The sequence below is a fragment of the Fusarium solani genome (assembly GCF_023522795.1).
Source record: "Fusarium solani strain SB1 chromosome Unknown bctg00000000, whole genome shotgun sequence".
NCBI classification, from domain to species: domain Eukaryota; kingdom Fungi; phylum Ascomycota; class Sordariomycetes; order Hypocreales; family Nectriaceae; genus Fusarium; species Fusarium solani.
This window is the reverse complement of record NW_027072157.1, coordinates 3,838,117-3,864,642: the sequence shown is the minus strand read 5'-3', so window position 1 is coordinate 3,864,642 and position 26,526 is coordinate 3,838,117. Positions and strand designations below refer to the sequence as shown.

The window sequence follows — 26,526 nt, the reverse complement described above, 5'->3', positions numbered from 1 at the left end:
TATCGAGCGATAAAGAAGCGCCTACGGTACGCACTTGGTCTTGACGGAATACGGCCCCGTTGGAATGCGACCCTGCTCACTACCTAGGGACGCAACGAGCGTCGCATCGGGCCAGGGCTCGCCTCGCCTGTTTTGACTTTTTCTTTTTGTCTCCCTTCTCAATCGTGTCGTGTCGTGTCGTCTCATCTCATCCCACGCACGGAGAGACCGTCTCGAGAACGCTCCGGCCGCCCGCCAGCCGGGACCCGAGATCAACCGGGGCTATCTAGGCCCTGGCGGCAAAGGCCACCTCGCGCGGCAGCCGGAACGAGGCGCAAAACATGCGTTTCGCAGGCGCGACGTCGCGGACGTCGTAGATAAGCACCTCACCTTCTTTCTCAGCATCGCCCGGCTTGAGCATGACGCCGATCTCCTTGTTTATCCGCTCACAAATGTCCTTGAGCGGCGTGTCGTCGTCCGTCTTGGCCGAGAAGCAGTGGACGTGGACAATGGGGAGCTTGGTCTCGGTGTGCGGCTCAAAGAGGTCCTCGTGGCCGTGGTACAGGCCACGGTAGTTGTGGAGGAACTCGATGGCCGACGCCGGGAGGTTCATGACGAAATGGGAGATGGTCGGAGGCACGGGCACCCGGACTGGCTCCGGGGGCGGCGCTGTAGACTTCCTTGGTGGCCTCGGTGGCTTGATGACGGCACAATCACCTCGTTTGGATGCCTCAAGGACCAGGTCCGCGGATGTGCGGATGAAGTCATGCCCGTCATAGTTGAAGGGCTTGACGAATTCCGAGACCTAGAATCAAGTGTCAGCAATCAAATATCAAGGCCTGAGAAGAGGACTGTAAGGGTGTCTACCTTGTTCTTCCGGATCGCATCCTCGAGATAGCGATGACTCTCGGGGTTCTTGTCGTTGGCCCAGACGAAGACACCCTTCTTACCAGCGGGCACGGCGAACGGTCCAATGCCGGCCATGACATCTGCCACAACCTCCCCAGGCTTGAACAAGCTTGTGATTCTCTTGTGCTCCGTATCAAGCTTGCTGTTCCAGTATACCTTGGAGTAGTCGAATCTGAAGGTACAGCCAGCCTCGCTCACCTCGACGTTCATGTCGTCAGGCCCGCCAAGGACCTCGTAAGCAAAGGTTCGAAACTCATTCTCCGAGCCGACATTATCGATCTTGTTGATGACGGTCTTGATGTGGGGGTTCTTGTCCAGAAGTACCTGGGCGATGATGTTCTTGTACGGTAGGTACTGGTCCCGGATGTTGAGATGGGCTGTATGTGTTAGGATATGACTTGACGTCTTGAGACAGATATCAACTTACCAACATGTCCTACCGTATTAAAACCACTTGGAATCTCGCCGTGAAGTTCCTCTGGGAGGATAGACTTTACTACATCAACTTTGTTTGTTCTGTTAGTCTTATGGCCGTTGAGTGACGCACGTCTGAGTCACATACAGTAATTCCAGAAATCATAGGTAATCTCAAGATCGTACGGAACAACCTTGAGCTCTCCAAGCTTAGATGCTTCTTGAAGAGTCGGACTCCACGTCTCTGGCGCTGTATCATGTTATAAGTTACCGCACCTGACATGGGGGAATTCAACTCGACTCACAGGCAGGCTTGATCTGAGGAGACAGCACAATGCACTTTCTCCCCTGAGAAGCAAGCGACGGATCCGGATCAGGCAGGATAGGGTTGAACCTCTCCATGAACAAGACCTCTTGGGTCTTTTCAAGCTCCTTGCGATACTTGGAGAGCAGACGGTTCTCCGAGATGGACGCGGCGGCAGCGTTGAGCGTCTTTGCAAAGATCGACCTGTCTAGCGTCTTTGCCGCGCGTGCGGCGGGGGCTCTGAACAGGTTCATGTCTCTCAGCTGCGAGTTCTTCTGTTAAAATAATTATCTCATTAGTCTTGGCCCTCTTGATACAAAAATATTACTTTCTGTTGGACTAACATCCATGGTCGATATATCTATCCGTTGGGTTTGGGCGAAAAGCACTGACTGAGACAAGGGTGCTGAGGCTGAGATGAGTTTTAGGGCTTGGGTAAGGCTTAGGTTTGGGGAAGGGGGTTGTGCACCGCCACAAGGAAACGCCACATTTCTTGATGGACCTGCGCAAGGCTGGGAGTGATGTCACGACTTTCAGTGTTGATTAATTCGAATAAGACGGTATCCTTACCACAACCATTCTTTCACTTGATGATTTATGTGTAAGCTCCCTATAGAGGTACCATCTCAATTTCACGCCCATAGACGCATCATGTCCAAGAAACGAACCCTTGATGCCTTCTTCAGCCCTGTAGTCAAGAAGCCCCGGAATGAGACCAATGTCAACAGTGAGCAGACTGTCGAAGAAGTAGGCACATCCAAGGCTATATCTCAAATTGGCCAAATCTAACATATTTATAGGCTACTTATTCGAAACATCGACACTATCCTCATCCCATCAAAAACCTGCCAACTTCCATCAGCAACGAGTTGGTCACTCTGCCAGCTCGACCTGGACGGGAGATCAATGACCAGCCCGACCTGGACCTACTATACTTTGAGCCGTTTATCCCGGGTCATGTTTCTCGAAAACTGTTTGAGTTCCTCCGCGCAGAACTGCCGTTTTACAGAGTTGAATACAAGATCAAGCGCGGTGGCATAGAGACTCAAATACGAACACCGAGGTAGCAAGACGGCCTTTGCTTCTACCTCTGAAGCATCGCACTAACTCATATATCTCAAGATGGACAACAGTCTTTGGCATTGACGAAACATCAAAGTTCAACGAAAAGGGTGAACCAATCGACGCCAGCACCGGCTCCAGAGCGTCGGACAAGCGATACGACAGGTATCCGCCCCGGCCCATACCGGGATGCCTCAATGAGCTCCGCTGTCGCACCGAGGCGGCTACAGGCTGCCAGTACAACTTTTGTCTCGTCAACTACTACGCCTCGGGCGCGGACAGCATCAGCTTCCACAGTGACGACGAGCAGTTCCTGGGCCGCGACCCCGCCATCGCCTCCTTTTCCCTGGGAGCCCGGCGAGACTTTCTCATGAAGCACAAGCCGCCGCGTCCAGACGCCCCTCCTCAGGAGTCGAACCCCTTGAAGCTGCCCCTGGGTAGTGGTGACATGGTGCTGATGAGAGGCAGGACACAGTCCAACTGGCTGCACTCGATCCCAAAACGGACGGGCAAGAATGAACAGGATGGAGGGAGAATCAACATCACTTTTCGGAGAGCTATGGTTAAAGGAGGAACAGAAAATTACTACAACTACAATGTGGGAACGGGACCAGTGTACAGATGGAACGGGGAATCTCGTGAGATGCTTGTATGGAAACCATGAGTTTTGATTTGGAAAAAGAAAGATGTAGTATGATGAAAACGACAAAGAAACATTAACTGGTAGGCCTCTATTTACCGCGGCGCATCTGGGCTCCGCCGTAATGTTGCAGGGCCTTGAGGAATACCTGGTAGCCGACCCTCTCGTTATCTTGTAGACAGAAGATCTCGGTCAGTCTGATCTGCCAGGGAGGGTAGCCTGAGAGCTCGAGGTAAGGTCCAAAGGTGATGAGGAGATCCGGCTCGGCCATGATGCCCTCGGACAGCTCGGCGTCGATCAGCTCCATCGAGATGTCCCTTGGGGAGAGCTTTCCCTTCTGGGACATTTCGGCCAGGGTGCGGGTGAGATCGACCATGGACTCGCGTCCATCCTGCTGCGAGATGAGGTGTAGTCGCAGATGCGACTTGGGGCTCTCGCCAAGAGTGGTCGGGAAGTCTTCCTTGTGAGGTGACGTAACAGTGAGGCTGGGGTGCTCAGGGCCAAAGTAGAAGGTGAATTTTTGGCTGACGGCGTCATAAACTCGGGGCATGTGCTTCTTGAGGATTCCTACGTAATGTAAGTATGTATGAAGAGAAGTTGGAATCGTGAATACAAACCTGTCTTCTCATAGACCGAGAACATGGGAATCTCAACACATGCGCACCACGTCGCAATCTCGGCCACTTCATCAAGAAGTCGGTCGAGGTCGGCCTTTGTCCGATGGTTCTCCTCCAACTTGAGAATAACACTCAGATGCTTGGGCATCTTCTTCAGTGCCATGACGTCCTTCTTGATGTACTGGGGCGTGCCGTGGTGGTACTTGAGAACGGACGAGGTCTGGTAGCAGACCACATTCCACATCTGCCGGGTCTTGATGTAGAGGGAGAAGATTCCGTGCATGACGGCAAAGATGAGGATGTGGATTTGGTTCAGGACAAAGCGACGGAGTCCTAACCGAGACCTGCGCTGTGTTCGCGAACTGGTAGAGATAGTAGGCGGGGGATCGTTGGGCGTTGGGAGATAGGACTAGGTCTAGTTAGCACCAGGTCCAAGCATATGAGCGCAAGCGCCGCACATACCTTGAGCATCCTCTGCCTCTCCTGCTCGGACAAGAGCGTGTGGTCCTTCTGATCGTCGGCCCTGTAGGCCTGGCGATCGCGGGCGGTCATCATGGGCATGGTGTAGTCGGCGCAGCCTCGAGAGGCTGTCTAACGGGATTGGCGATGGCTTGTGGTGTTTGGAGGCTCAGGTATAGACCAGAGAACTAGAGGTCGTAGGGAAGGCTCAGGATCTAGGATTGCGACCGCGAAGCGACCGAGGGATGGTGCCGCTTATAAAGGAGCTTGGACGAGCGAGCGAGTGTGGGCAGACGTGTCTCTGTCTTGGTATCAAAAGCTCCAGCTGCCAGGGAATTAATGAATGGATTGTGGCGGTGCAGCCATGGGTTACGCATTGACTCCACTTGCCGAGCTCCTTGGCGTGTTCCTCAGCCACATTACGCAGGGCTGTCGTCGCATGTGCTTGCTGTGCCTGTGGCTCAGCTCAGCTCAAACGCCTGGAGGCAGGTACGAGCTTAGTACCAGCGCGGGGCTGGGGCAGGTACGTACCTCGCGCATGAGCCCCAGCCAAGCAAGCTCAACTCAACTCGAGACAACGAGGCAAGCATCGCCATGACCATGAATGTTCCATGATCAACTTTTTGGACATCGACCACGCGGCCTCGCGATCACGACGACTTTACCTTTCTTCGACCGAGCTCACAAACCGACGGTCGATTGCCCCTCCCCACATGTAGCGCCTCTACCTCGTTCAGCGTCACCAGCTTAGGTTCCCACCATGGAGCGGTCCGCTTCGGGCCCCAAGAGTCTCTTCCCCAAGGGGCCGAACTTCACTCTCGACGACTTCTCCAGTAAAGAATTCATCGTCCGCGACTTTGTCGATAGCCTTGCAGAGAGCGCCGTACCTACGAACCGCCGATCTGGCGGCAACACCCAGGCACCTTTCGATCCCAAGCCCCTGATCCGTACATTCGAGAGTAAGATGTCGCCGGGTTACACACATACATTGTCGAGGAACCGGCCATGCTGACCTGGTGCTCCAGATGCACTCGACCAACTTGGCTCTCTTGGAGCTGAGCTCCAGGACAAAGAGTCGGAGCTCACGTCACACGTGCGCCGTGCAGAGGCCGCTCACGATTCAACCCTCGACACGCTAGGTCGGAAGCTCGATGAGTCCATGCGGGCCTTTGAACAGCTTGACCTCTCCCTCAGTCAAGACCACCGCCGTGGCAGGGGTCATACAGGGGGCAACATAGCCGTCCAAATAGGCGAGAAGCTGGAGGATCTGGACAAGAAGCGACGGCGCGCCAACGATGCCATGTTTCTGATCACCTGCTGGACCGAGGTCAGCGAGACAGGGAAGTTGACTTCACTTCAAGATGTGCAGAGGCAGGGCGGCTCTGAGAACAAGGTGCGCTGCGCAGTTATTGTGCGGCAGCTCATGCGCATCAGCCAGCGACTCGACCCGGCATCGTGGGGTCAGACTAATGGTCACAGCCCCCGGACCGGCGTTACAAACGGCGTTGTGGGAAACAACAGGTCGCATAATACCAGGGAAGTTCTCGAGAAGTTCTGCGAGACGCTAGAGCAGGAGCTTCTGCAGCAGTTTGAGAACAGCAGCAAGAAAGGTAACTACGAAGACATGATGGAGTGCGCAAAGGTTCTCTACGACTTCAACGGAGGCGCTAGTGTCATTGCAACCTTTGTCAACCAGCACGCCTTCTTCCTCGACCGCGACCAACTCCTGGCAGATGAGGTCGCCATGGACGGCGAGACGTGGGAGCAGCTTGCGGACCCCGACTCGGAGCCCCCGACGGTCGAGCCCAGTTTACAGAACCTAGTGGACGAGGTCAAGATCGTCATGCAGGACGAATCCAACCAGATCAAGCTGGCCTTCCCCTACTACGAAACCGTGCTCATCAAGTTCATCCAGCGAATATTTCAGCAGTCAATCCAACAGAGGCTCGAGATGGTGCTGGATGAGACTGACAAGATCTCGTCACTGGCATTTCTGAGGGCATTGCACTCGTCGAGGAGTTACATTGGATCTCTGGTCGAAGACCTCAAGTCTCACGGCTTGACTGAGCATCCAGAGCCTTGCTCGGCTCAAATATCACAGACACTCGACCAGCAGATGGAAGAACTATTTGTGCCATATCTGGTTGGAAACTCGTACATCGACCGCGAAAGGAAGAGTCTTGAGGAAATGTACAGCTCTTTGCTGTTCAAGTTTAGTATTTATCACTCACGGCGCAAGAAGGCGCCCACCGGCTTCATGGCCTCGCTTGCCCAGCAGGGCACGCAGCTGATTGCATCCGCAAAGGACGCCTACCTCGAGCGTCTCGACTCGTCGGAGCTCACGCCCACACAGAAGCGCATGATGCTGCGCGTTGCCGGCGTACAGGACAAGGACAAGGACAACAAGAACGAGATTGAGGTCTCAGAGGAAGACGGTGCCCTGAGTATCCCTAACGCAAAGCGTATGCTCAAGTGGCTGGCCGAGAGCGTCCAACGTACACTGGAGCTTGGCTCCCAGACCGAGACTCCCAAGGACGTCAATGTTCTCCTTAACCTGCTCCTGACCAGCATGGGCCGGGTCTACATCGAGACGGCACTGGATGCTGCCCTCGACCAGGTCTCGGTGCTGGAGTACGCAAAGACCGAGCCCGACCTGTCCTACTTGCCAGGACTACAGCCGGCCGTCACCATCACGAGTCTCATGGATCGGTTCATCACAGTGGTTCTCATCCGCCTAGCCGAGTCAAACACAACAGTCAGAAGGAGTATGGAAGCGCAAAAGAAGGTAGCGATTGATAACATTGAAAAGAAGACCAACAACGTCATGAAGGGCACCATCGACGTCGTGGCCAACTGGGTGACCAAGTCGCTGGGCGGCCAGAAGAAGCAGGACTTCCGGCCCAGGGACGGCGAGCTGGATTCTCTGCAGACAGCGACTTGCCTCAGCATCTGCACATTCCTGGGCCGCGCTCAGCGACTCGCCCGCCAGGCCGTCGACGGCCAGAACGCTGAAAAGTTCTTTAGCGAGCTGGCCCTGGTGATCCTGAAGCTGCTGTTTGAGCACTTCAAGAAGTTCCAGGTCAACGCGACTGGCGGTCTCATGGTGGCGCAGGATATTGCAAAGTACGTCTCGACGATGCGCGAGTGGCCGCTGACCAAGGAGGTCGGCTCCACTGTCGAGATGCTCACCGAGATCGGTTCCCTCTTTATCGTTGGACCTGAGGCGCTCCGCGAAAAGTACCGCACGCTGGCCACGGTGGGCATGAGAGGCAAGCTGTCCAGAGCCGACTTCCGAGCCTTTGTCCAGAGGCGTGACGACTCGGGGACCGTGGCTATCCAGAGCGTTCTATCTGGTCTTTGAGCGTCGATTCGAGAGTGTAAGAGGTGGAGCTCTGTGTAGCCTTGTAGTAGAGGGTGTGTTTTTATGTAGCATTCATGAGATACCATGCTTGGTCGTTTGAAAGATGCAATTCATCGTGCATGGCTCATGGGGATAGTGACGGGCGTTTCTGAATCTTCATAGGTCTCGTCTGAGGCCGCCAGTTCTCCCCGTCTTCTCATAAATCTTGTCATCGAGAAAGTCCATGATCTCGCATGTATTCGTCAACTTCATGAGCTCTGCACGCTCCTTTTTATCCAGGAGACACGACTTGTCAGGACCCATCCCGGGTGCAGTCATCTCGATGATGTGGTGCTGCACCAGTTTGAAGGGGAGCGGGGCGCGGGCAACGTTGCACATGAAGGTCTCGATGGCCTCCCAGGGGCAGGCTGCGTAGCCGGCGAACATGGCTGGGTTGGCGAGCAGGCCGCGGGCGGACATGAAGCCGGAGAGATGGGTGTTGCTCGGCTTTGGCAGGTTGACGGCGGAGTTGGTGTCGTTGAGGACCAGCTTGTCCAGGGACGGCAAAGGGGCGTCATTGTTGGTGGTGATTGTGGGCTGGAAAGGGAGCGTGCTGAGGTCAAAGACGTCTCCTGATAGGAGGATAGGGAGCGTGCCAGCATACTTGGCCGTCAGGATCTCGAGGGCCTCGGTTCTGATTGGGACGGTGGATGGTGTTGATCTTGTCCTTGGGTGGATAGTAACCCAGTCAACTAGGCGGTTCTGGGGATGCCCTATCACGGTGTCGAGGAAGTCCATGGTCTGCCTATCCTCGAGTGAATCACAATATCTTACCAGTGAAGGGGAACTTACCTCAGATCTTTATGTATTCTAATCTTGACACTGACGCTCCGGCCCTTGGGGTTTTCCATATCGGCCTCGAGGCCAACTCCCCATCCGTCACTGGCCAGGCGCTGTCGAGTCTCGACGACCATGTCGCGGACCAACTCGCGATGGTTCATCAGCGCGGCTCCCAGCTTCTCAGCGCAGGCCCAGGACTGTGGACACCCGCAGTTGAGGTCGACGCCCTGGGCGTCGGGCGCAACAAGGGCAGATGCTCGAGCCAACTCGAGGGGGACGTTGGCTCCGAACTGCACGATGGTTGCAGGCTGGTTGGGCTCGCTGGAGATGGTCAAGTCTGGTTTCACTTATTAGCTTGTGCGCATCTCCATGTGTGATGGACTAAAAGTTACCGCTGTCTCGAGCAAAGCTATTGCGGTTGAACTCCTTGGCCAGAACCATGGGAGTCCAGCAGAGGTCGACGCCATACTTGTGAACCGTCTGTCTGAAGGCGAGCTATTTCTTGTGAGCAGATGAGGGAAGAAGAGATTTGATTGCCTGCAGTATACCTTTCCGTACCGCACCATAGGCGCAAGAGCATATAGAAAACGGTCCTGTTTCCGAGTGACATCGAATATCTTGAGGGGGCTGTCGAGGTGTTAGCAAAGCATACCCTAGATGTGCTGATTTTGTGTGACCTTACTGGAAGAGACCCCCGTATCGCCGCCAATGGACATTTTGCAAGAAGGCGCTTCAGGATAAATGTTGCTATTGGTAGGGAGAAGCGTTCGTTTAGTGATGAGGTTTATTGAGTCCCGCTTTGTGGTGTGGCGAGTTGAGATGGACATTGAATTATACACACCAAGTAGAGGTTTTTTGTGAGCAATGGGCCCACGTGATTGGACCCAACCGTCAACCATAAGCTACCTGTCCATGAAGAAGTAGTTCAATTCACACCTTCAACAACAAAAACATGGACCGTGATGAAATAGGGGTTGTTATTTTACATATACACCTCAAAATGCTCACGAAGCTGTGCCCACAGCCTCACGGGCATCCACAAACTCCTCAGACTCCCTCCCGAACAAGCTATCAGCGTCCCCTTCAACCTCCTGAACCTCCCACTCACCCAGCAACCTCTCCCTTTCCAAAATAACAACCTCGAGCCACTTCTTCTCAGCTGCCATCCGTCTCATCATCTCCGCCTCCTTCTCTTTGTAGGAATCGCTCAATCTGTGCTTGGCACTGTACATGAGCTCCTCGCGGAATGTCCTATTATCCTCGAGTGAAGCCTCATACTTCTTCAGCTCCCCAGCTTTCCACTTCTGCCACGAGTGGTGCTTCTGGTCCATGCGCTTCTTCAGAGCTAGCATGGAAGCCTCGATCTCCTGTTCTCCGTCCTTCTTGTCCTTCCAGTATTCTTGAAGTCGCTCGTGGTAGGCCTCCTCAATCTTGCTCTCCTCGGCTGCTCGGATCTGAAAGTCCTTGTTCAGCGTGTACTCCTTCTCAGCTATTTTTGTTCTCATGAGGGACTCCAAATCAGACCGCTCGGTTTCGTGCTTCTCTGAAAGCTCTTCCTTTGCAGCCCTGGTCTCGATGACCAACTCCTCAGCCTCCTTTTCTTGATCGACATCGACCAACACTTGCTGCAAATCGTGCAAATCATCAAGTAAGACACGCAACTCCTGATACTTGAGTTCAATATCCCTGCGGCGGATACTCTCTTGTCGGACTCTTTCCTCAAGTTCGCGTTGTCGACGCTCTTCTTCCAGCCTCTCCTGCTCCTGACGCAGCAGTTCTGCCTTGAGGGCTTCTTCTCGTTCAAACTCCTCAATCTGAAGTAGAATTTGGCGCAACTCTTCGGCTTCAGCCAGTTCTTTAGCTCTTCTCTCAGCACGCCGAGCCGCTGCACCGTCCTTGTGTGCAGTGAGCTGCTCCATCGTGCAGCCGCATGTCCGCCATCGCCGGCAGCAAACATAGCAGAATTGAGTACCGCATCGGCAAGTCATGTGTTGGCAAGCCTCCCTGTGCTCTACCAGGGCGTTGCAGTTGAAGCATCTTTTCCATCCTTCCTCTTCAGCCAAGAGATTGGTAAGGTTCATGTCATTGTCCTGCGGGCATTCCTCTCCTCCGTGAGCGGGAGCACGGCATATTGTGCATGTCACATGAGAATTATCGCAGACTCCTTGGCGTCTACTGGCATCGATACGCTTGGGACTGATCCAGAGGCTGCAGCTTGGGCTGCTGCAGTAAACACGTTCGCTGACGGGGATCTCCCACTCCTTGGATCGGTCGTCAAACGTCTTCTTGAGGTCGGCCGGGATGAACCGCAGGATCGTCTTGAAAGGGATCTCGTTTAAGCAGCACTTTGGAGGCCATTGTTGCTCATTTTGGCACGCAGCAGTAATGAGCCGGACAAAACAATCATGGCAGTAGCTGTGGCATGTTACCCTGATGACGTCCTTGGGGTGGAAGTCGTCGAGGCAGGATACGCACTCGCTGGAGGATGTTAGTTATGACGACACTACAACCGGACTCCCAACTTACACCTCTTCCTCAGGGCTCGGCTTGGATAAGTGACCGAATCGACTAGAGAATGGCCCTGGCGACTCAACCTGCTCTCGTAATGCCCCGAGAGCTGCCCCAGTGGCACTACTTTCACCCTTCTCATGCCTCCGTTGGAATAATCGACGGAGCGCAAACAGACGCTTCTTGTTGGCCTTTGCTTTCGTGATGGCTTCGGGTGTGGTTGTGGTCACAGGTGAGCCGATTTGACATATGATAGAGACCAGTGGACTAGTATCCGGTTGAGCAGAAGTGTCGGCTGGAATAATGATGGGCAGATATGGCTCCTTGCCCTTGCCCTTGTCTTCCTCGGCCAGCCTCCGCTGCTCCTCAGCTTCTTGCTTTTGGCGATCTTCTTCGAGGTTATTAGCCTTGACATTCTCGAGTGACGTCCAAAGAATATCAAGCAGAACTTGAGATGTGATATTGGGGGTCTTTCTGAGTGCAGCTGGAGGGTCGTATTTATGCCAATCGATATCAGCGACGTCGATCTCTGAGAGGTTCTTTGCCGACCAGGAAACAGGCGGCTCGCGGTCCTTCCAAGCAGTCTGAATCTCATCAAGTGCTTCAAAAGGGTTGTCGTAGAAGTCAATGTAGTCTTCAGGCCCAAAGGACCCTGGCATGAGCTGCTGATCACGCCTCAGGCCGATCATGGTTGTCGGCGCCTGTTTGGCCAACAACACAAGTAGGCAAACACGGAGGTGCCCCCGCAGGCATACAAAGGGGATGCCTTAGCGATAGACAAGAAGGGCGAGAGTTTGCGGGTGCTAATAACAAGGAGGAGCAGCACCACTTGTACGAGGCGACCAAAGGTGTCAACATCAACTGCTCATGCGACAGGAAGCTATATAAAGAAGCAAAGGTCTAGGAGTGCCTTGGCCCTGCAGGCCTTCGGTCAAGATGGTAGGACTGTTGGCGTCCCAATCGAGCCTGGTCGAGCTCGGGTTGGTTGGCTTCTGTAAGAGCATAGAAGCCTCAGGGATCTGCGTCTCCAAAGGCCTGACAGTGGAGAAGACGCTGCAGACAGCAGTTGACTAGCACACCAGGCAGCATGTTAAGCCCAGAATCAGCCCCGGAGGCGCTGTCCCAGATATGACGGCGAGGTGCTGGAATGCCTTGGGATGGAGCTTGGTCCTGGGCAAGGCCAAGGCCTGGGTAGGACGGGGCCAATGGCATCTCGCATGTGGTAGCACGCCCGCATTTGCCTGGTCATTCATGGACAGCTCCCGCACAAGCGGGCAAAGCGGCACAAGCTGGGGCGGAGTCTCAGCTCTGTATCTAGCGCGAGCAGGGGGAGCGCGTGGTCTGAAGCGATCGTCGGGGGTGTGAGGCAGTGCTACTGATGATTGCTGATGATGGAAATGGAAGCAGATGAGATGACAGAGGACGTTCCCTGTGGAGCGAGGTTTAGCGGTTAACAATGGAGGCACCTGGGGCTCAGCACACTCACGCTGACTCTACAGGGGCTCATGGCACCCATATCTATTCCGTCAAATGTTGCACCAATTCCGCTCTCCTAACCTGTTCTTAGGCTTAGAGCCCATAGGTGAAAGTTGATATTATTAGATCCTTATTATTGCTACCATAGAACATTTTTTCTCGTCGTTGTAGAGCAAGTCATCGGACATGCTGCAACCTGACATCCGGCCGAAAGTCCCCGGTCCCACATTGACGGGACGGGAATGATTTCAACGTCGGCCCGGGGAACTTTTCTACTCTGACTCAATTACATCAGCATTCTTCATTGACAACCGCAATACTACCTGACAGCTCCAATTGCACCTCAATTTTTGGCCCATATAATCATTCCAAATGGCTCGTCTCTCAGGATTGCAAAAGGAGGTTCTGGCCCTCTACCGTAACTGCCTCCGGGAGAGCCGCAAGAAGCCGCAGGCCACTCGCCCACACTTCGAGAACTTTGCCAGGTTTGCCCGCTCCATGCCTCTATCAAGTCATATTCAATGGGTGTTTAACAATGCTACTAGAAATGAATTTGCACGGAACCTGAAAATCGACAAGCGTGAGTTTGCGGCCATCGAGTTTCTCTTGCGGAAGGGAAGACGCCAGCTCGAGGTCTACGCTTCTCCTGGCATCAAGGATGTTAGGTAAACTGTCTAACCGACCTACCTACTTTTCAGGAAGCAGTACCTTCCTTTCCACTTGGTAAACCGTGGCTGGACTCAGTAAAGAAGCTCCTGCCATGGAATTCTCTATCTACCTTCCCGAGCAGGTCTACGGGAACACCGTTCTGCCATTACTTCGCACTTCTCTCTCTCCTCTCACCAACTTCTTTAACTACACGCTTGTATCATGACACAGAAATTCGACTCTATCTCGACTCTTTTCCATTTTGAATACCCTCCCTTGGAACACATTATCCCACTCGCCTCAAGATGGTCACGTTAGCATCTAACCCCAACTCGCACACCTCGTTATCGCCCTCCAGTACACGTGCTGTTCACGCTTTCAGACTTGGCTCCCTGGACACGGCAAGCTCTCAAACTCATGTGGTAGGATTGCCACGACGTCCTCTACATGTGCAGCTGCGAGGCCCTCGAACACGACATCGAGCCAGTTCTGCGCCTGTTCATCAGATCCCTCCTTTGGTTTATCAGTATGGCAACACTGGAAGCGTGGAGACCATGCAAAAAGCTGCATCCAAATACGATTCGAGCCAACCCACTAAGAATATGAACTCGAATATCGATCCGACAGCCAAATCTGGCATTGAACCTCAACATCAGTCTCCCTCTCCCCGCACCTCATCCTCGGTCCAATGTTCTCCTTCAACTTTCAAACCCTCTCCAAAACCTGACCCACTGCTCAAAGAGATATCCAACATTACAAATTCTACGCGGCGGGCAACTCCTGCACCAGCAACACCTAAACAGAACGCGTCCGATCCCAGCTTCAGCGACCAACCGCACAACCAGTTCCACGCCAAGTTACCCCTGAAAAAAGACATCGCCCAACTTCCCACTGGAGATGCAACCTGCGAGGCTTCAACTCCGAGACCACTAGAAATAAATTACCAGCTGATAGAAGCCATCTCGAGGAACATTGCGCAGCAATTACAGATGTTATCAATCAAGAACGAATACCAACTTGAGCAGCATGACTCAAAAAGAGCCGGGTCGCCAGTCACAGATGATTGCGATAACGAGTCCAGGACTCCAAGTCAAAGGGAGGCTCTTGATCGTTTCACCCAGGAACTTCATCGCTACGCCGAGCAGTCTGGAGCCAAGAACAAGTTGCCGGTCTTTACACCAACACCTCCTCACTCGGGTGCGACGGTTCATACAGTATCCGCCCTCCTTCCCTTTCGTTCCGAGTTCACAGCTGCTAGTCTCGCTGTCACGTCCAAAGACCAGACAGGGCCATTTTCTTCTCCAACCAAAAGGGGCAGAATTCGAGCTGTCAAAACTCGACCGTCGCGATTTCACTCCAAGCGACTGCATCCTGGTCAACTGGATAGGAACGAAGGGTGCCAGAGCTCGAGCACAGAAATCTCATTTACTGCCGCTCCAGATATGGATGACTGGAGACATGCCTTGGTAGATCAGGTTCCGCCGCGAGGGCAAATGAGTTCCCCTGATGAACAGGTTCCTAAGTCTCCATGTGTTCCTTGCCTTCCAAACGATAGCAGCCAGTGGAGAGATTAGAAATGCTTTCAGCTTGCACAGAAACCGAAGCCGCGGCCTGAGGACCATGCTCTAAGCAACAAGGCACAGCCACTCTTGACCGGGCCCAAGTCCAAGATGCCCAAGGTTCAAGCAAAGGCTTTTCCAGAATGGCGCAACACGGCACCTCGGGATGACAAAGTGCTCAAGTATCGAAAAAATGTCAGGATACAGGCAACGGTGCCAACCAGCGCGGCTGGTCAAACAGTGAGGGAGAAGCTACATCCGAGGCCGGCCTTTTTCTCGGGGCCAAAGAACAAAGTCGAACCAGTCAAGCCTTTCCCACAACAACTAGCCAAAGACCAGGGTACCAGTGCTGGACCGATTCAACCTATAAGGGGTCAACCTCCTGAAGAGCCAAATCAGCCTAAGCTCGTTCACCCTTCTCCTAGGCGCTATCAAAGCTTTCCTCCTGCACTTCTCGCTCCGCCGCCATCCCAGATGACAGGAGTATTCAAACCCCTGCCTGATCTGCCATCACCAGATGGATCTCCGGCACCTTGCTGGGATGCCTGCAGGTTGCGTGTTGGGGCTGCCTTCGCAGAGGCAACAAAAGGGCAAGCCAGTGAGGAATGTGCCAGTCCATCACCAACCCAGGAAAGGCACGGCGACTCCCCGGTCATCGCAAGCCATGTCACTCTGTGCTCTCGGGAGTTTGCCAGCCAAAAGGTTGCTCGACCAAACGTGCCTCAGAGGACATCATCCATACGAAACCTCCGTATGGCGAATCAGGGGTACGATCGAGGCGAAATCATGGATCGTGATGTCCTAAGGGGTCTTCATATTGCAGCTTCGGCGGCGTGCAATGAGCAGATCGATGCATTTATCCGTGAACAAACTGGCTTACACATACGGCGGTTCCTAGCTGACTTGATGCCGCTCGAGAACCTGGGCGATGAGCCGCTACAGGAAGTCAAGGCAAAGCGGACGAGAAGGCGGCAGGCAGAGTTGAGGTTGGCTAAGCGGCGAGCACGGATGTCTCGACAATTGAGAGAAAGGGACATGTGTGGGCTCGATGGAGTTGATGCCGTTACGTGTGCTAGGACTTGACCATGTATTATTAGTTGACGACTCTTGTATACTTGATGCCAATGCTTTGATAGACCATGATGCATCTTCACATCAATAAACAATGCTTCCTTTGAGCCTAGTTAATCCATGAGCTGCCCTACAGGGGTTGGTTGTTTGGGTTTATGCCTTCCCCGCACTGGGTCAGCCTTGATGATAACTCAGCCACAATGACACCTTTGCCTTATCTTCATACTGATGATATTTCTGCCTGGAAACTGATTGTTTTGCTCGATATCCTTCATCGCAGTGACTGAAAATGAATGCGCCTTGGCTTTCCTCTGACGAAATTCAAGCTCTTCGTGCCAATTTCAGTCAGGCCGAGGACCAGGATGAACATTTCCGTCGCTGTTGGTCCAAGCAGACATGCCACAATTGCCTCGCAGCCTCGCAGTGCAGCTGGTGTCCCTTTGTAGGTCCTCCGTTCTCATCCGGTCTGTCTGGAAGCGACTTATCAGGAACTCCTCGCTCATCAAGTTTGTAGACATGGTCCTGTGTTCCAAATTCTCACAAAATCCCCCTCCTGGCCCCAGCGTATGACGAGAATGTGTGTCCACACTGGGCCGAGCGATGGGAGCTACGGACACGACCTCTAGGATGCCAGGTCTCATCGATAACGAGCATCACCTCCATCGTCTCGATCACATCTACTCTCGTCTTTGTCCTCTTGGTCTTTCTCATCGTGAAGGGCGTTCGCTGGTGCCGCCACTATCACAAGACGCATCCTAGATGGTGGCGGCAGCTACACAGGTATCGCTGGTACAGGATTTTGACACTGAGAGACGGCGAGTACGAGCCCTTGCTGCCGGGGAGTTGGCCGGGGAATTCGGGCGACGGGAGTCCTTAGGAGATGGTTTCTGCATGACGAGTTCTTGTGCAGCTACGAAAGTCTTTGGCAGATCATCACGTCACAGATACGGGTGCACGGGGCGAGCTTCCATGCAATTTGACGCGCCTGATATCCTTCAACCAGAGCTGACGGGAGGGATGATGGCCACTTCGTCTGCTTCCTGGATCACGGTGTCGTCAACGCCCTCCTCGCTGGACAGTTCTACATAATCGAGGTTGACCGTAACGAGGCACGAGTCAAGGATCTTGCCCTTGATGCCGGGGTACCTCGACTCCAGCTCTGCAAAGAGCTGCTTCAGCGACATGCTTGCGGGCAGTGCGTCATAGTCCTTGCCCGTGAAGGAGCTGGCAGTCGCAAAGTAGAGGACGTTGAAGTGGCCAGGCGGAGGCTTGGGTGCCGATGCCATTGTGGAAGTTGATGTGCCTATGTACTCTTTGGATATGTTAGCCGACTGTAAGGATCACGAAGTTCGACGACATTTTGGGTGGAAGGAGTTTGGGTCAGAGATCTTGGTGATAAAAGGTACATCAATGTGTATTCAGGTAATACATGCTTTTAAAGCATCATTCCAAGGAGGTGTGTATGTGAATGAAGACAAGCTGACTTACCAATTGAGTTGTGGGAGTTGTAGAAAGAAGTTTGCGTTCCCTGAGAATGATGAAGAGAAAGAAAATGTTTTGGCCGCCCCGCCCAATTTGAGGTTGGGAGTGTTCACGTGACCAGATATCACAGTGAAGCGAAATTGAAGAATGACGATGTTAGCCCCATAACGAGCAGACGCAATTCCTATTGCAATGTCAACAGTCATGAAAGAAACAATGCGGTAGACGTAGTCGTAACACGTGTGTCGATTTGAAAAGACATAGTGCTGCCTTGATGTCTCGAGGACGGGGGCGGGACGTGAAAGAGCCCAAAAATAATTCACTTTTCGTAGTAGTCGGATTCCATGCTGCAGAAGAATTGCTCTGGATTTCGCGATGCCAGATCCGTGACTCCTTCTAACAAATGAAACTGGAGTGCGGGTGACGCAGCCCCAGGCAATGTCCCAGTACAAGGCGCGCCCGCCTTATAGCATGCAAAGACCATCCATCCGTCGTCCGTCCAAGAAACCACCCTTGTTGCTCCCCAGAACGCACATTTATCGCAACCGCCGGGCCTCACGCTCGGACTCGAGCAGGCAGAGGATGTCGTCCTCACGGACTGAGTTTATATGTCAGCACCACACTATTCACTGGCTCCTCCAAGTCGCCCTCATCCGGGGAGGGAGGGTGCTTCGTTGTATCTCGTACCTGGGCCCTTGACGTTTCGGATGATCGATCGGGACTGGTCGTCCATGAACTCGACGCGGACCTGAGTCACACCACCGCGAGAACCTAGCCAGCATGTCAGATTGGGGTTCCGTCGATGTAAAATATTTCGAAGTTGTGTCTTTTTGGCATCAAATTCGAGATCGTGGGGACGCACCGGTTCGGCCGAGGACTCGGGTAACCTTGACGAGCTTGACGGGCTGCTTGGAGGCGTCCATTTTTTCGACCTGGGGGAAATGTGAGCTGAGGGGATTCGCGCGCGTGGGATCGAGGGGGATTGTCGCCGTACTGTGAGGAATTTGGTGGATAGGCTGTGGTCGCGGACGTGAGCTGGAGATTGGGGCTTGATTGGGGGGTGAACTTTTTGGTGAGTTTGTCAGGGTTTTCGTGTGCTCAAGCCCTTACCCCACCACAGCAGCCGAAGCGGCCAGCGGTTGGCTCTGGGGTTTGGACTAACTATTATCCGAGAGCTCCGAGCTTTGGGCTGGGTCGTGGTATAGCACCAGCCACTGTGGCGTTGACCGCCTTCTGGAGCATCCAAGCATCTTACACAGGCTCTACAGCACATGCTAATACAGCATCACAGGCAGCTTTTAGGTGATTGTTAGACGAACTTCATTAATATGACTCTGCTCATCTATCACAAGATTGTTTAATAGGGTATCTGACCAATGCATCATTATTCATAAATCCTCCATCCTCTCCTCAAGGTCCTTCACCCACTCCTCCATGACTTTCTTGTTGTTCTCGATAGACACACTGCCCTCCTTCATGGCAGCCTCAATCTTGATTAGTCCCTCATTCCACTGCTTCAACTCAGCAGCCATCTCTGTCTGCTGCTGTTCGATACGGCTCAGCGTATCGCTTGCTGTTGCGGCATCTACGTGGATTGCCCTCAGGGATCGCAATCGATCCAGAAGAGGCGGCAGAATAGGGGTTAGATTCTCAATCGTAGGCAAGATGCCGTAGAGGGCGTTAATCTTGGCCTCTTGCTCGGATTCTTCGGCTGGGGCCGTAGGGGCGCCCCGGCCAAGTTCTTCCCTTAGAGACTTGGCCTTCTCTCGAGAGTCATTGAGCTTCTCTTGTTCCTGAATCAGGGTGCGCACTCGTCGACTTATAGTGTCGAGGTTGGCTGTAGAGGCCTCGGCAAGTGTAGAAATCTGCTTGTTCATAGAATCCAGCGTAGGCAGAATGGCTCGGGGAAGTCCATTAACGTCAGCTTCTGGCATCAGCGAGGCGTTAATTCCCAAGCCCTTCTCCAACATCAACAGCCGACGGTCAAAGTCGGCTGCCTTGGCGAGAGCGTGGCTTTGCTCATATGTCGGTGCGTATGTCACAGTGTACGTGGCGTCGTCTCCTGCCGGTACATCAGGCTTCTCTTCCTGGCTCGTAGGTGGAACTGCCTTGGAGGCTTGGGCAGTAACCCGACGTCCTGTAGGTTTGGATATCTCATCCAGGACTTGGCTCAGAGATGCCAGTCTGTCGTCGCCTTTGGCAGCGTCGTCGTCTGCTTGCGCTGAGGCTTCCGCTTTTCGCTTCGCATATTCGTCCTTTGCCTCCTCTACTTCACGCTTGAGGCGAGCAATGCGCCGTTCCAAGCTCTCGTCATCATCATCGTCGGAAAGGTCGCCCAGCTCTTCGGTGCCATCCTGGAGAATGCGCTGTCTTCGACTGGAAGCCTTGTATGACTTTCGTTTCCCATCAACTCTGTCCGAAAAGTCCACGCCGTTTGCGTCAACGTTTGCGGGTAGAAAGCGGGAGCGGGCTTCGTTTATTCGTAAACGGGATCGCGAGATGCCAGGGGTATCGTCTTCCACATCGTAGAATTCATCATCAGATTGGGTTCGAGCGGCGGTGGTCTAAAGCTTGTGAGGGCAAGATCAGACAGAGGAGAAGATGGGCGAGCTCACGGGAACCGTAGAGTTGTCGTCTGTGAGCTCAGGGGTTTCGTAGATATCTGGAGCGGAATCCTAGCCAGCAGTTAGAAAGCGAAGCAGCTGGTGGTAGGTCTGGGAGCTCACCAAATCTGGAAGGGCCGCATACTTCCGGTTCAGGGCCATTGTCAGAGAACAGGGCGCGTAAGTGACGTTCTCAGCTTCAAAGCTGTCGGCAAGACAGATGTGCAGACCAGTTTTCTAAAGATGCGACCCAGGTCCAAAGGGTCATGTCAAAGGCCAGGTGCTGGAGGTCGCGTAGTCAACGAACGGGCAATGAAACGGCCCGGAAATTCCCCCTTTCAGATTGGAGCACCTGCATTAATGAGAGCTGCCCGGCCGGGGCCCGGGCGTCCATGTGGAAGCGGGCTCCCCGCGCCCTGAACCCCAGCGACTTTAGCGCACCTACAGCGCTAATGTCAGCTGCTCAGCGGGTGCTTGCAGTGCCCAAGCTTCTCATCATTTGACAACTGGCAGGAAGCTGCCGGGTACGGAGCGGGGGTTTGAATTGCCTGGACCGCGTGTGTACGCGTTTGGCCGGCAAACCAACTTGAACCTCTCTTGTCAATGAACCATGCATCTCAACGCCATGAGTGAATGAACCCCCTGCAATTCAAGTCTTCGCCCATCAGTTCGCTTTGCTTTCTGCTTGCCTTGCTCTTTCCCATCTCATCTTTGCTCTTCGGCAAGGACTCTAGACTACACATTTCTTCTCGTGCATTTCGCAGAATCAACTCCCACGTCGACAGCTTCATTCCTCGAGGCAGGAGTGCCACATCCGCTGCAGCAGCACCAAAGTAGCTTTCGTTGTATCCCCTCGCCATAGGCATCGTCTTTCCCAAGAAGACGGGCCAGGGGAGACCGGCGCGAGGATGCTTGGCTTGAGCAGAAACCAACGTCCCAAGCGGCTTCTCCGTCAAATCGGAGGCAAAATCCAGCCCAGCCCTGAACCACAGGCCGTCGAAGATGTTTCCGCTCCGCCTTTATCTTCTGACAATGAAGATGGCATTCCCGAGGCTGCTTCACTGAAGCTAGTGTCGAAAAGCACCAGTCGCCAGTCTCCTGCTGAGGATTCTGAGCCAGATGAGCCAGCTCGGGGTGATATGAAGCGCACACGGTTTCCCAAAGGCACCAATACATCTCAGAAGGACAGTAGGCAGGCTTCTAGTCGACAAGGCCTAAAACACTCAGTGGGCGAAGATACCGATGAAGCATCATCCTCCAGCGCCAAGCGAAGAAAGCTAGTCACCAGTAAAGAACCCGCTCCAGCGAAGACAAGTCCCTCCAGCTCAGCCACCTTCCTCAAGGACGAATGTGGTTTTACCAAGACTAGAAGGCCCAAGGCGACCTATGGTTCGAAAGGCAGGGGCTCGCAAGGGTCACAAGGATCTCAAGTGTCAAAGAGATCACAGGACACTCAAGCAAAAGGTTTGGGCACTCGATGGCCACATTTCACAATATCACTGACTCGGAATCAGGCCCGACAAAGACTTCCAAAAACACGATTCGTGATGCAGACGAATCTGGACTCTGGAGCAGCCCTGAGAAGTCAAGGAAGGCCAAGTTCAAAGCGCTACCAGACGATACCCTCGGTACCCCAAAGAAGTCGAACAAGGCCAAGCTGAAGATTGCACCGGGGGACTCATTCGATTCTCCTGAGCAAGAAAACAAGATGAGACCTATTCCCAAAGACGAACCTTCTCCCTCGCCAATAAAGGGCGGGGTGCTCAGGCTCTCGCAAAACGACGATCTCAGCCAGAGATCTTCCTCCTCGCAACAAAGGAAATCTATCTGGAGTAGGAAACTAATTGAGAAGAAAGCGCGAAAGAAGGCCAAAGAAGCACCACCCAAGATCGAGCGTGCACAGTTCATCGTACCAATCGACATTGATGATGCCATTGGGTATGGAAGCACAAGAACTCTCTTAGATACGGATTCCAGTGACGCGGAATCTGTCAAGGATGAGCCAGTTCAGGAGGAAGAGAGTCTTGAAAGCGGACTAACGAAGTGTCCATGGTGTCAAGATTTGGTATCGGCAATGGCCCTGAAGGAATACTCCAAGGGAAAGAAGTTGCTGAATGTGCAGATGCAAAAAAGATTCTGCGAGAAGCACAAGAAGGAGACGGCCATGGAGACATGGCGCGAGCGAGGCTACCCCCATGTTGACTGGGAAATGCTGGAACGCCGGTTTGGCGACCACCGAGCTTACCTATCGAGGGTCATTGACGGCAAAAAGTCACACTTCCGTGACATTCTGGCGGAAAAGATCGAAACCGGCCAAGGTAGATCACTCAAGAAGGAAGGCAACCTGAACCCCGGGTACTACGGTCCGCGGGGTGGTAAACTCATGCAGGATTACCTTGTGGAGGAGTTTAGCGAGCTGTTGATGGAAAAGGCTGTGAGCGACCATGTCATTGCCGGACGTGGATCGGCGGCTTTCATTCAGTCTGTGTTGGTTGCCGAGCTTGCTGTCCAACTCATCATGGAGGACATGGACGTGTCTGCCGCAGAGGCGAGGGGGATCATGGAGGAGAGCAAAGCTGTTGGCGAGATGATACATGAAGAGGTATGACGCGATTTCGGATGTAAGGGAACAACTGTCACTGAGGTGTAGCATGGCGTGCAAGGTTTGGACTCTAGTTTGCACTTGGCACCAGCAATGATTGCTTTAGAGGTTCTAATGTCACTAGATGTAGCCGTGGTAATCACGATTCCATGAATACCATGGTCATTCTCTGAGCTGTCTAGGGGCTGTTTGAGGTCAAGACTACACTTGATGCTTCCTCTAGCTTCTAATTACAGAAGAACTGCAAAGGCCTCGCAAGGAGCAAGCTGGATCTCCCCGCCATTCAGATCCTCCAAGGTCCTCCCAGTAGGACTGATCAACACCTCCCGGGCCTTGGCGGGCAAAGTCCACGAGACCGTCTCGGCCGCAAAGTTGCACACGACGAGCGCAGCATCACCGTTGTCGGCCTTCCGGGAGTACGCAAACACCTTTTCGTGCGCCTCGTCGACCAGCTGGAAGTCTCCGTAGACGAAGATGTCGACGTGCTCCTTGCGCTTCTCGAGCACACGGCGCCAGCAGTGGTACACCGAGTCCGGATCCGACGTCTGCGAGGCAGCATTGATCTCACGGTAGTTGTCGTTAACGCGCATCCAGGGCGTGACTTCGGCTGCTGTGAAGCCCGCGTTGGGGGATGCGTCCCATTGCATAGGGGTTCGGGCGTTGTCGCGAGACTTGAGCTGGTACTCAACCTTGTAGGAGTCGAGGGTTGCAGCATCGGCGTTCTCCTTGTGGGTGCTGGCCCAGTGTTAGCTGGCGATTGCCTCTTGTCTAGGTTCTTTCACTTACTTCCAATGGCTGAGGCAGTCAATATCCTTGTACTCCTCCAGGGGCCAGTCCTTGGGCACATTGGTCATGCCAATCTCCTGGCCCTGATAGATGAAGGGCGTGCCCGACTGGAAGCCGAGGAAGACTGCAATCAGTTTGGCGCTTGCGACACGATTCTGGGGATCATCATGGACGAAGCGGCTAACGGATCGAGGCTGGTCGTGGTTCTCCAGATATAGGGCGTTCCAGCCCTGGTTGTCGTACATGAACTTCTGCCACTTGTGGGTGGTGGCCTTGAGCTCTGACAACTTCCAGGTCCTGGGTGTGAACTTGCCCCCTGGACCGTGGTCAAGATCCATCCTACGCCATGTTTAGTTCCACTGAGGTGAGAAAGCCATGTGAGGATGTTGACTTACAGCTCAAAGTGGAAAATCATGCTCAACTCCCCGCGGTCAGCACGCACAGCCTTGATCAACTCGCGCTCATCGTGAACGCACGGCATCTCGCCGACGCTAAAGGCATCGTATTCCCGCAGGATCTCGCCAATCTCCTTGAGGTACTCGTGGCATCTCGGACCGCAGGCATAGAACTCGTGACCGCGGAGGACGGTCTGGTTCGAGTCAGGGAAAGCCTGGTCCTTGCTCACAAAGTTGATGACGTCCATGCGGAAGCCGTCGGCTCCGCGGTCGAGCCAGAAGCGCATGATCTCGTGGACCTTTTTTCGGACCGCTGGGTTCTCCCAGTTGAGGTCTGGCTGCTCCTTGCAGAAGAGGTGCAGGTAGTACTCGTCTGTTGCTTCGTCGTACTCCCATGTGTCTCCTTTGAGCAAATGTGAGCTTAGGGTGCGGGTTCGAATCATATGGTGGCCTCACCTTGGAAATGACCCTGCCAGTTGTTGGGGGGCTGTCTATTCCCATCTGCATCGTACTTTGCAGGTCGCCAGACATACCAGTCACGGTACGGGTTGTCCTTGGACTTGCGAGACTCCTTGAACCATTCGTGCTGGTCGCTGGTATGGTTCACGACTAGGTCGAGGACTAGCTTCATTCCTCGCTCGTGGAGCTTGTCCTTGAGGACATCAACGTCCGAAATGTCCCCGCACGGAGGATCGATAACCTCGTAGTCGCTGACATCATATCCCTTATTTGTTGTTAGTATCCCTAGATCATGGCATTGGTATCCAGGGGCCAGGACAGTAACGTACCATGTCGACCTGGGGGCTTTTGAATATTGGTGAAAGCCATACAATGTCGACGCCCAAGTTCTTGAGGTAATCGACACGGGATATGATGCCCTTCAGGTCTCCCACTCCAGTGCCTTTCGAGTCTTGGAATGATGCAGGGTAGATCTGGTATACCGAGCTCTCTTTCCACCAAGCACGGGGGTTCTGGTTTGAGCTGCCCATGATGATTGCCGGGGTCTTGATTTATCAAGTTCTCAGTCTGAGTGTTTGGGGATGCCCTTGTTGCAAATATGCCTGCTTAACACGACGTCAGCTACTGCGTTGAGGCCACTGATAAGGGGCTTGATACTCACGACTAAGAAACGAACACGCTGCCGGTTTCTAGTATCTAGGTATGTTTCTGACTTTGTATTTTGGTTCCAGGACGTGGTAATCAACTTGCAATTGGCGCTTCTTTATCATTCCTGTGCAGGTGACATCAACCTTGCGGGGTCCGTGGAATCGTGGTGTTTCCTTAGTGGAGGTGGCTTCGTCACACGGCGTCTCGCCCGCTCAGTGAGGAGTTCGCAGCAGGTAGCTCGCAGTGGGACGACAGAGAGAGTGAAGGAGGATAGCGGCGGCATCTTGCGTTTTAATTAATAGGGTGTCACGGAGTATTTCCCGGGGAATATATGCAGATCGATGGATCGGCCTGCCCCTCTAGGGTAAATTGTTCGGTTGCCGCTCACAGAACAGAGATAAGTTGAAATCATTCATTGGAGCTTAGCTGTGCGAGGTCACGAGCCGTCTCTCGTGATCAACTTATCGCATGCTGCAGTCGCTGCCCGTGGAGGCTATGTGACAATATTAGACAGAATGCACCAAGGTCTCATGTAGAGCGAGGCCCTCTAGGCCAACACATAGTCCGCTTCAGATAGAGCATACTAGCACAATTATTGTTATTCGCGGTTTCGGGTTTCAAAAATGACAACCTGAAGCTGAGGGTGCGCCAGAGATTCGAGATCGGCTGCGGGCCACGTATGAAGCAGGCTAGGATGGAGTAGTATGTACTGTAGTTGTGGTTGAGGGTATTGTAGTGGCGGTGTCGACAACACCACCACCAGTTGTATAATTGGTAGGGCTGCAGCATCTATTCCCTCCATACAGAGCAAAGCAATATGAAACCCTCTATCGACGGAACCAAGTATCCCTCCCGCAAGCTTTGACAGGCGATTCAGATCTCCCGTCTATTGCCTCCCCCGCTGCCACGTTCCGCTGAACGGCTCGTCTAATAATAATAAAACCCATCTGCCGGTTGCGAATGCAGGATCTTACTGCATGCCGCACTGGGATCCGTGCAATCATGTACATACGGGATATCCGTATTGCCAGCCCTCCATCTGCCGTTGACAGTCTGGGGCCAGCAGAAGAGGACGCACAGATCGCCCAAGGGACATGACGCGAATATTACTCCGTACCTTGTGGTGTTAGGTAGCGTGTGTACGACCAACGGATATGCAGCTGTTGCACTGGACGAACATGAGGGCGGAAGAGGAGTAGTAAGACGAGAGGAGAGACGACTGGAGAAAGGTCAAGAGACAGACAGTGCTAGGTTCCACCAGAGTCACATCAAAGGATGGGCCTTGCCCTTACGAAACACACACAAACGACACGATACAGTCGCGCCATTGTGTTTCTCCCTCGACAGATGGGCGGAGATAGGGCTGGGCTCGGTGCTTAGATGCGCCCACAGGCAGACAGGGCTGGCTGGCTGACTGCAGCGGGATCAGAGGGACCCGACGAGAATGGATTGGATGGAGGAGGGTTTGCGCTTGTCCAGTTGCATATAATGGCTCATCAAGGCAGGCAGCCATATTTCTACTTTATCTCGGTCCATCCATTCCCATACCAGCTTCATACTGTCCTGGAGGGAGGTATTCCAAGGCGCCGACTAACATGACAACCTACCCACATGAAAGGATCCCCCTTGTCACGGAGGACTCAACGTTACAGCGTCACCGACCGGGGCACAGAGGTGGTGACACACGTGAGAGCCCTCAATGAAGAAGAGGCTGGAGGATCAAGA

At 53.6% G+C, this 26,526-nt stretch overlaps 11 protein-coding genes across 11 annotated transcripts; 4 read left to right on the top strand and 7 right to left on the bottom strand.

Annotated features, from left to right (window-relative positions):
- Window positions 1-265: 265 nt before the first annotated feature.
- MRS44_001229 (uncharacterized protein) lies at window positions 266-1,956 on the bottom strand (the record flags this gene model as incomplete). Its single annotated transcript, XM_065623607.1, has 6 exons — window positions 266-784; window positions 847-1,265; window positions 1,316-1,384; window positions 1,451-1,552; window positions 1,608-1,881; window positions 1,951-1,956. 6 exons carry the CDS (start codon window positions 1,954-1,956, stop codon window positions 266-268), a joined length of 1,389 nt encoding a protein of 462 aa, XP_065480045.1.
- Window positions 1,957-2,257: 301 nt separating this feature from the next.
- MRS44_001228 (uncharacterized protein) lies at window positions 2,258-3,332 on the top strand (the record flags this gene model as incomplete). The annotated part of the gene is made up of 3 exons (XM_046280721.1): window positions 2,258-2,353; window positions 2,407-2,669; window positions 2,729-3,332. The coding sequence occupies 3 exons, from the start codon at window positions 2,258-2,260 to the stop codon at window positions 3,330-3,332; spliced, it is 963 nt and encodes a 320-aa protein (XP_046139133.1).
- A 67-nt stretch (window positions 3,333-3,399) lies between these two features.
- Window positions 3,400-4,486, bottom strand: MRS44_001227 (uncharacterized protein; the record flags this gene model as incomplete). The annotated part of the gene is made up of 3 exons (XM_046267689.2): window positions 3,400-3,875; window positions 3,926-4,334; window positions 4,388-4,486. 3 exons carry the CDS (start codon window positions 4,484-4,486, stop codon window positions 3,400-3,402), a joined length of 984 nt encoding a protein of 327 aa, XP_046139132.1.
- Window positions 4,487-5,144: 658 nt separating this feature from the next.
- On the top strand, window positions 5,145-7,745 carry MRS44_001226 (uncharacterized protein; the record flags this gene model as incomplete). Its single annotated transcript, XM_046273479.1, has 2 exons — window positions 5,145-5,343; window positions 5,410-7,745. The coding sequence occupies 2 exons, from the start codon at window positions 5,145-5,147 to the stop codon at window positions 7,743-7,745; spliced, it is 2,535 nt and encodes an 844-aa protein (XP_046139131.1).
- Window positions 7,746-7,901: 156 nt separating this feature from the next.
- Window positions 7,902-11,761, bottom strand: MRS44_001225 (uncharacterized protein; the record flags this gene model as incomplete). The annotated part of the gene is made up of 6 exons (XM_065623606.1): window positions 7,902-8,529; window positions 8,577-8,901; window positions 8,957-9,059; window positions 9,113-9,191; window positions 9,573-11,042; window positions 11,091-11,761. 6 exons carry the CDS (start codon window positions 11,759-11,761, stop codon window positions 7,902-7,904), a joined length of 3,276 nt encoding a protein of 1,091 aa, XP_065480044.1.
- A 1,159-nt stretch (window positions 11,762-12,920) lies between these two features.
- MRS44_001224 (uncharacterized protein) lies at window positions 12,921-15,838 on the top strand (the record flags this gene model as incomplete). The annotated part of the gene is made up of 4 exons (XM_046270546.2): window positions 12,921-13,033; window positions 13,094-13,213; window positions 13,579-14,662; window positions 14,792-15,838. The coding sequence occupies 4 exons, from the start codon at window positions 12,921-12,923 to the stop codon at window positions 15,836-15,838; spliced, it is 2,364 nt and encodes a 787-aa protein (XP_046139128.2).
- A 983-nt stretch (window positions 15,839-16,821) lies between these two features.
- Window positions 16,822-17,112, bottom strand: MRS44_001223 (uncharacterized protein; the record flags this gene model as incomplete). Its single annotated transcript, XM_065623605.1, has 1 exon — window positions 16,822-17,112. The coding sequence occupies one exon, from the start codon at window positions 17,110-17,112 to the stop codon at window positions 16,822-16,824; it is 291 nt and encodes a 96-aa protein (XP_065480043.1).
- Window positions 17,113-17,844: 732 nt separating this feature from the next.
- On the bottom strand, window positions 17,845-18,231 carry MRS44_001222 (40S ribosomal eS28 domain-containing protein; the record flags this gene model as incomplete). The annotated part of the gene is made up of 3 exons (XM_046280719.2): window positions 17,845-17,906; window positions 17,996-18,079; window positions 18,171-18,231. 3 exons carry the CDS (start codon window positions 18,229-18,231, stop codon window positions 17,845-17,847), a joined length of 207 nt encoding a protein of 68 aa, XP_046139126.2.
- A 465-nt stretch (window positions 18,232-18,696) lies between these two features.
- Window positions 18,697-20,777, bottom strand: MRS44_001221 (uncharacterized protein; the record flags this gene model as incomplete). The annotated part of the gene is made up of 4 exons (XM_046275100.2): window positions 18,697-19,872; window positions 19,924-19,983; window positions 20,035-20,116; window positions 20,551-20,777. The coding sequence occupies 4 exons, from the start codon at window positions 20,775-20,777 to the stop codon at window positions 18,697-18,699; spliced, it is 1,545 nt and encodes a 514-aa protein (XP_046139125.2).
- A 42-nt stretch (window positions 20,778-20,819) lies between these two features.
- Window positions 20,820-22,519, top strand: MRS44_001220 (uncharacterized protein; the record flags this gene model as incomplete). Its single annotated transcript, XM_046279894.2, has 2 exons — window positions 20,820-21,375; window positions 21,426-22,519. The coding sequence occupies 2 exons, from the start codon at window positions 20,820-20,822 to the stop codon at window positions 22,517-22,519; spliced, it is 1,650 nt and encodes a 549-aa protein (XP_046139124.1).
- A 224-nt stretch (window positions 22,520-22,743) lies between these two features.
- MRS44_001219 (uncharacterized protein) lies at window positions 22,744-24,683 on the bottom strand (the record flags this gene model as incomplete). Its single annotated transcript, XM_046270489.1, has 5 exons — window positions 22,744-23,248; window positions 23,300-23,638; window positions 23,695-24,097; window positions 24,151-24,418; window positions 24,483-24,683. The coding sequence occupies 5 exons, from the start codon at window positions 24,681-24,683 to the stop codon at window positions 22,744-22,746; spliced, it is 1,716 nt and encodes a 571-aa protein (XP_046139123.1).
- Window positions 24,684-26,526: the final 1,843 nt, after the last annotated feature.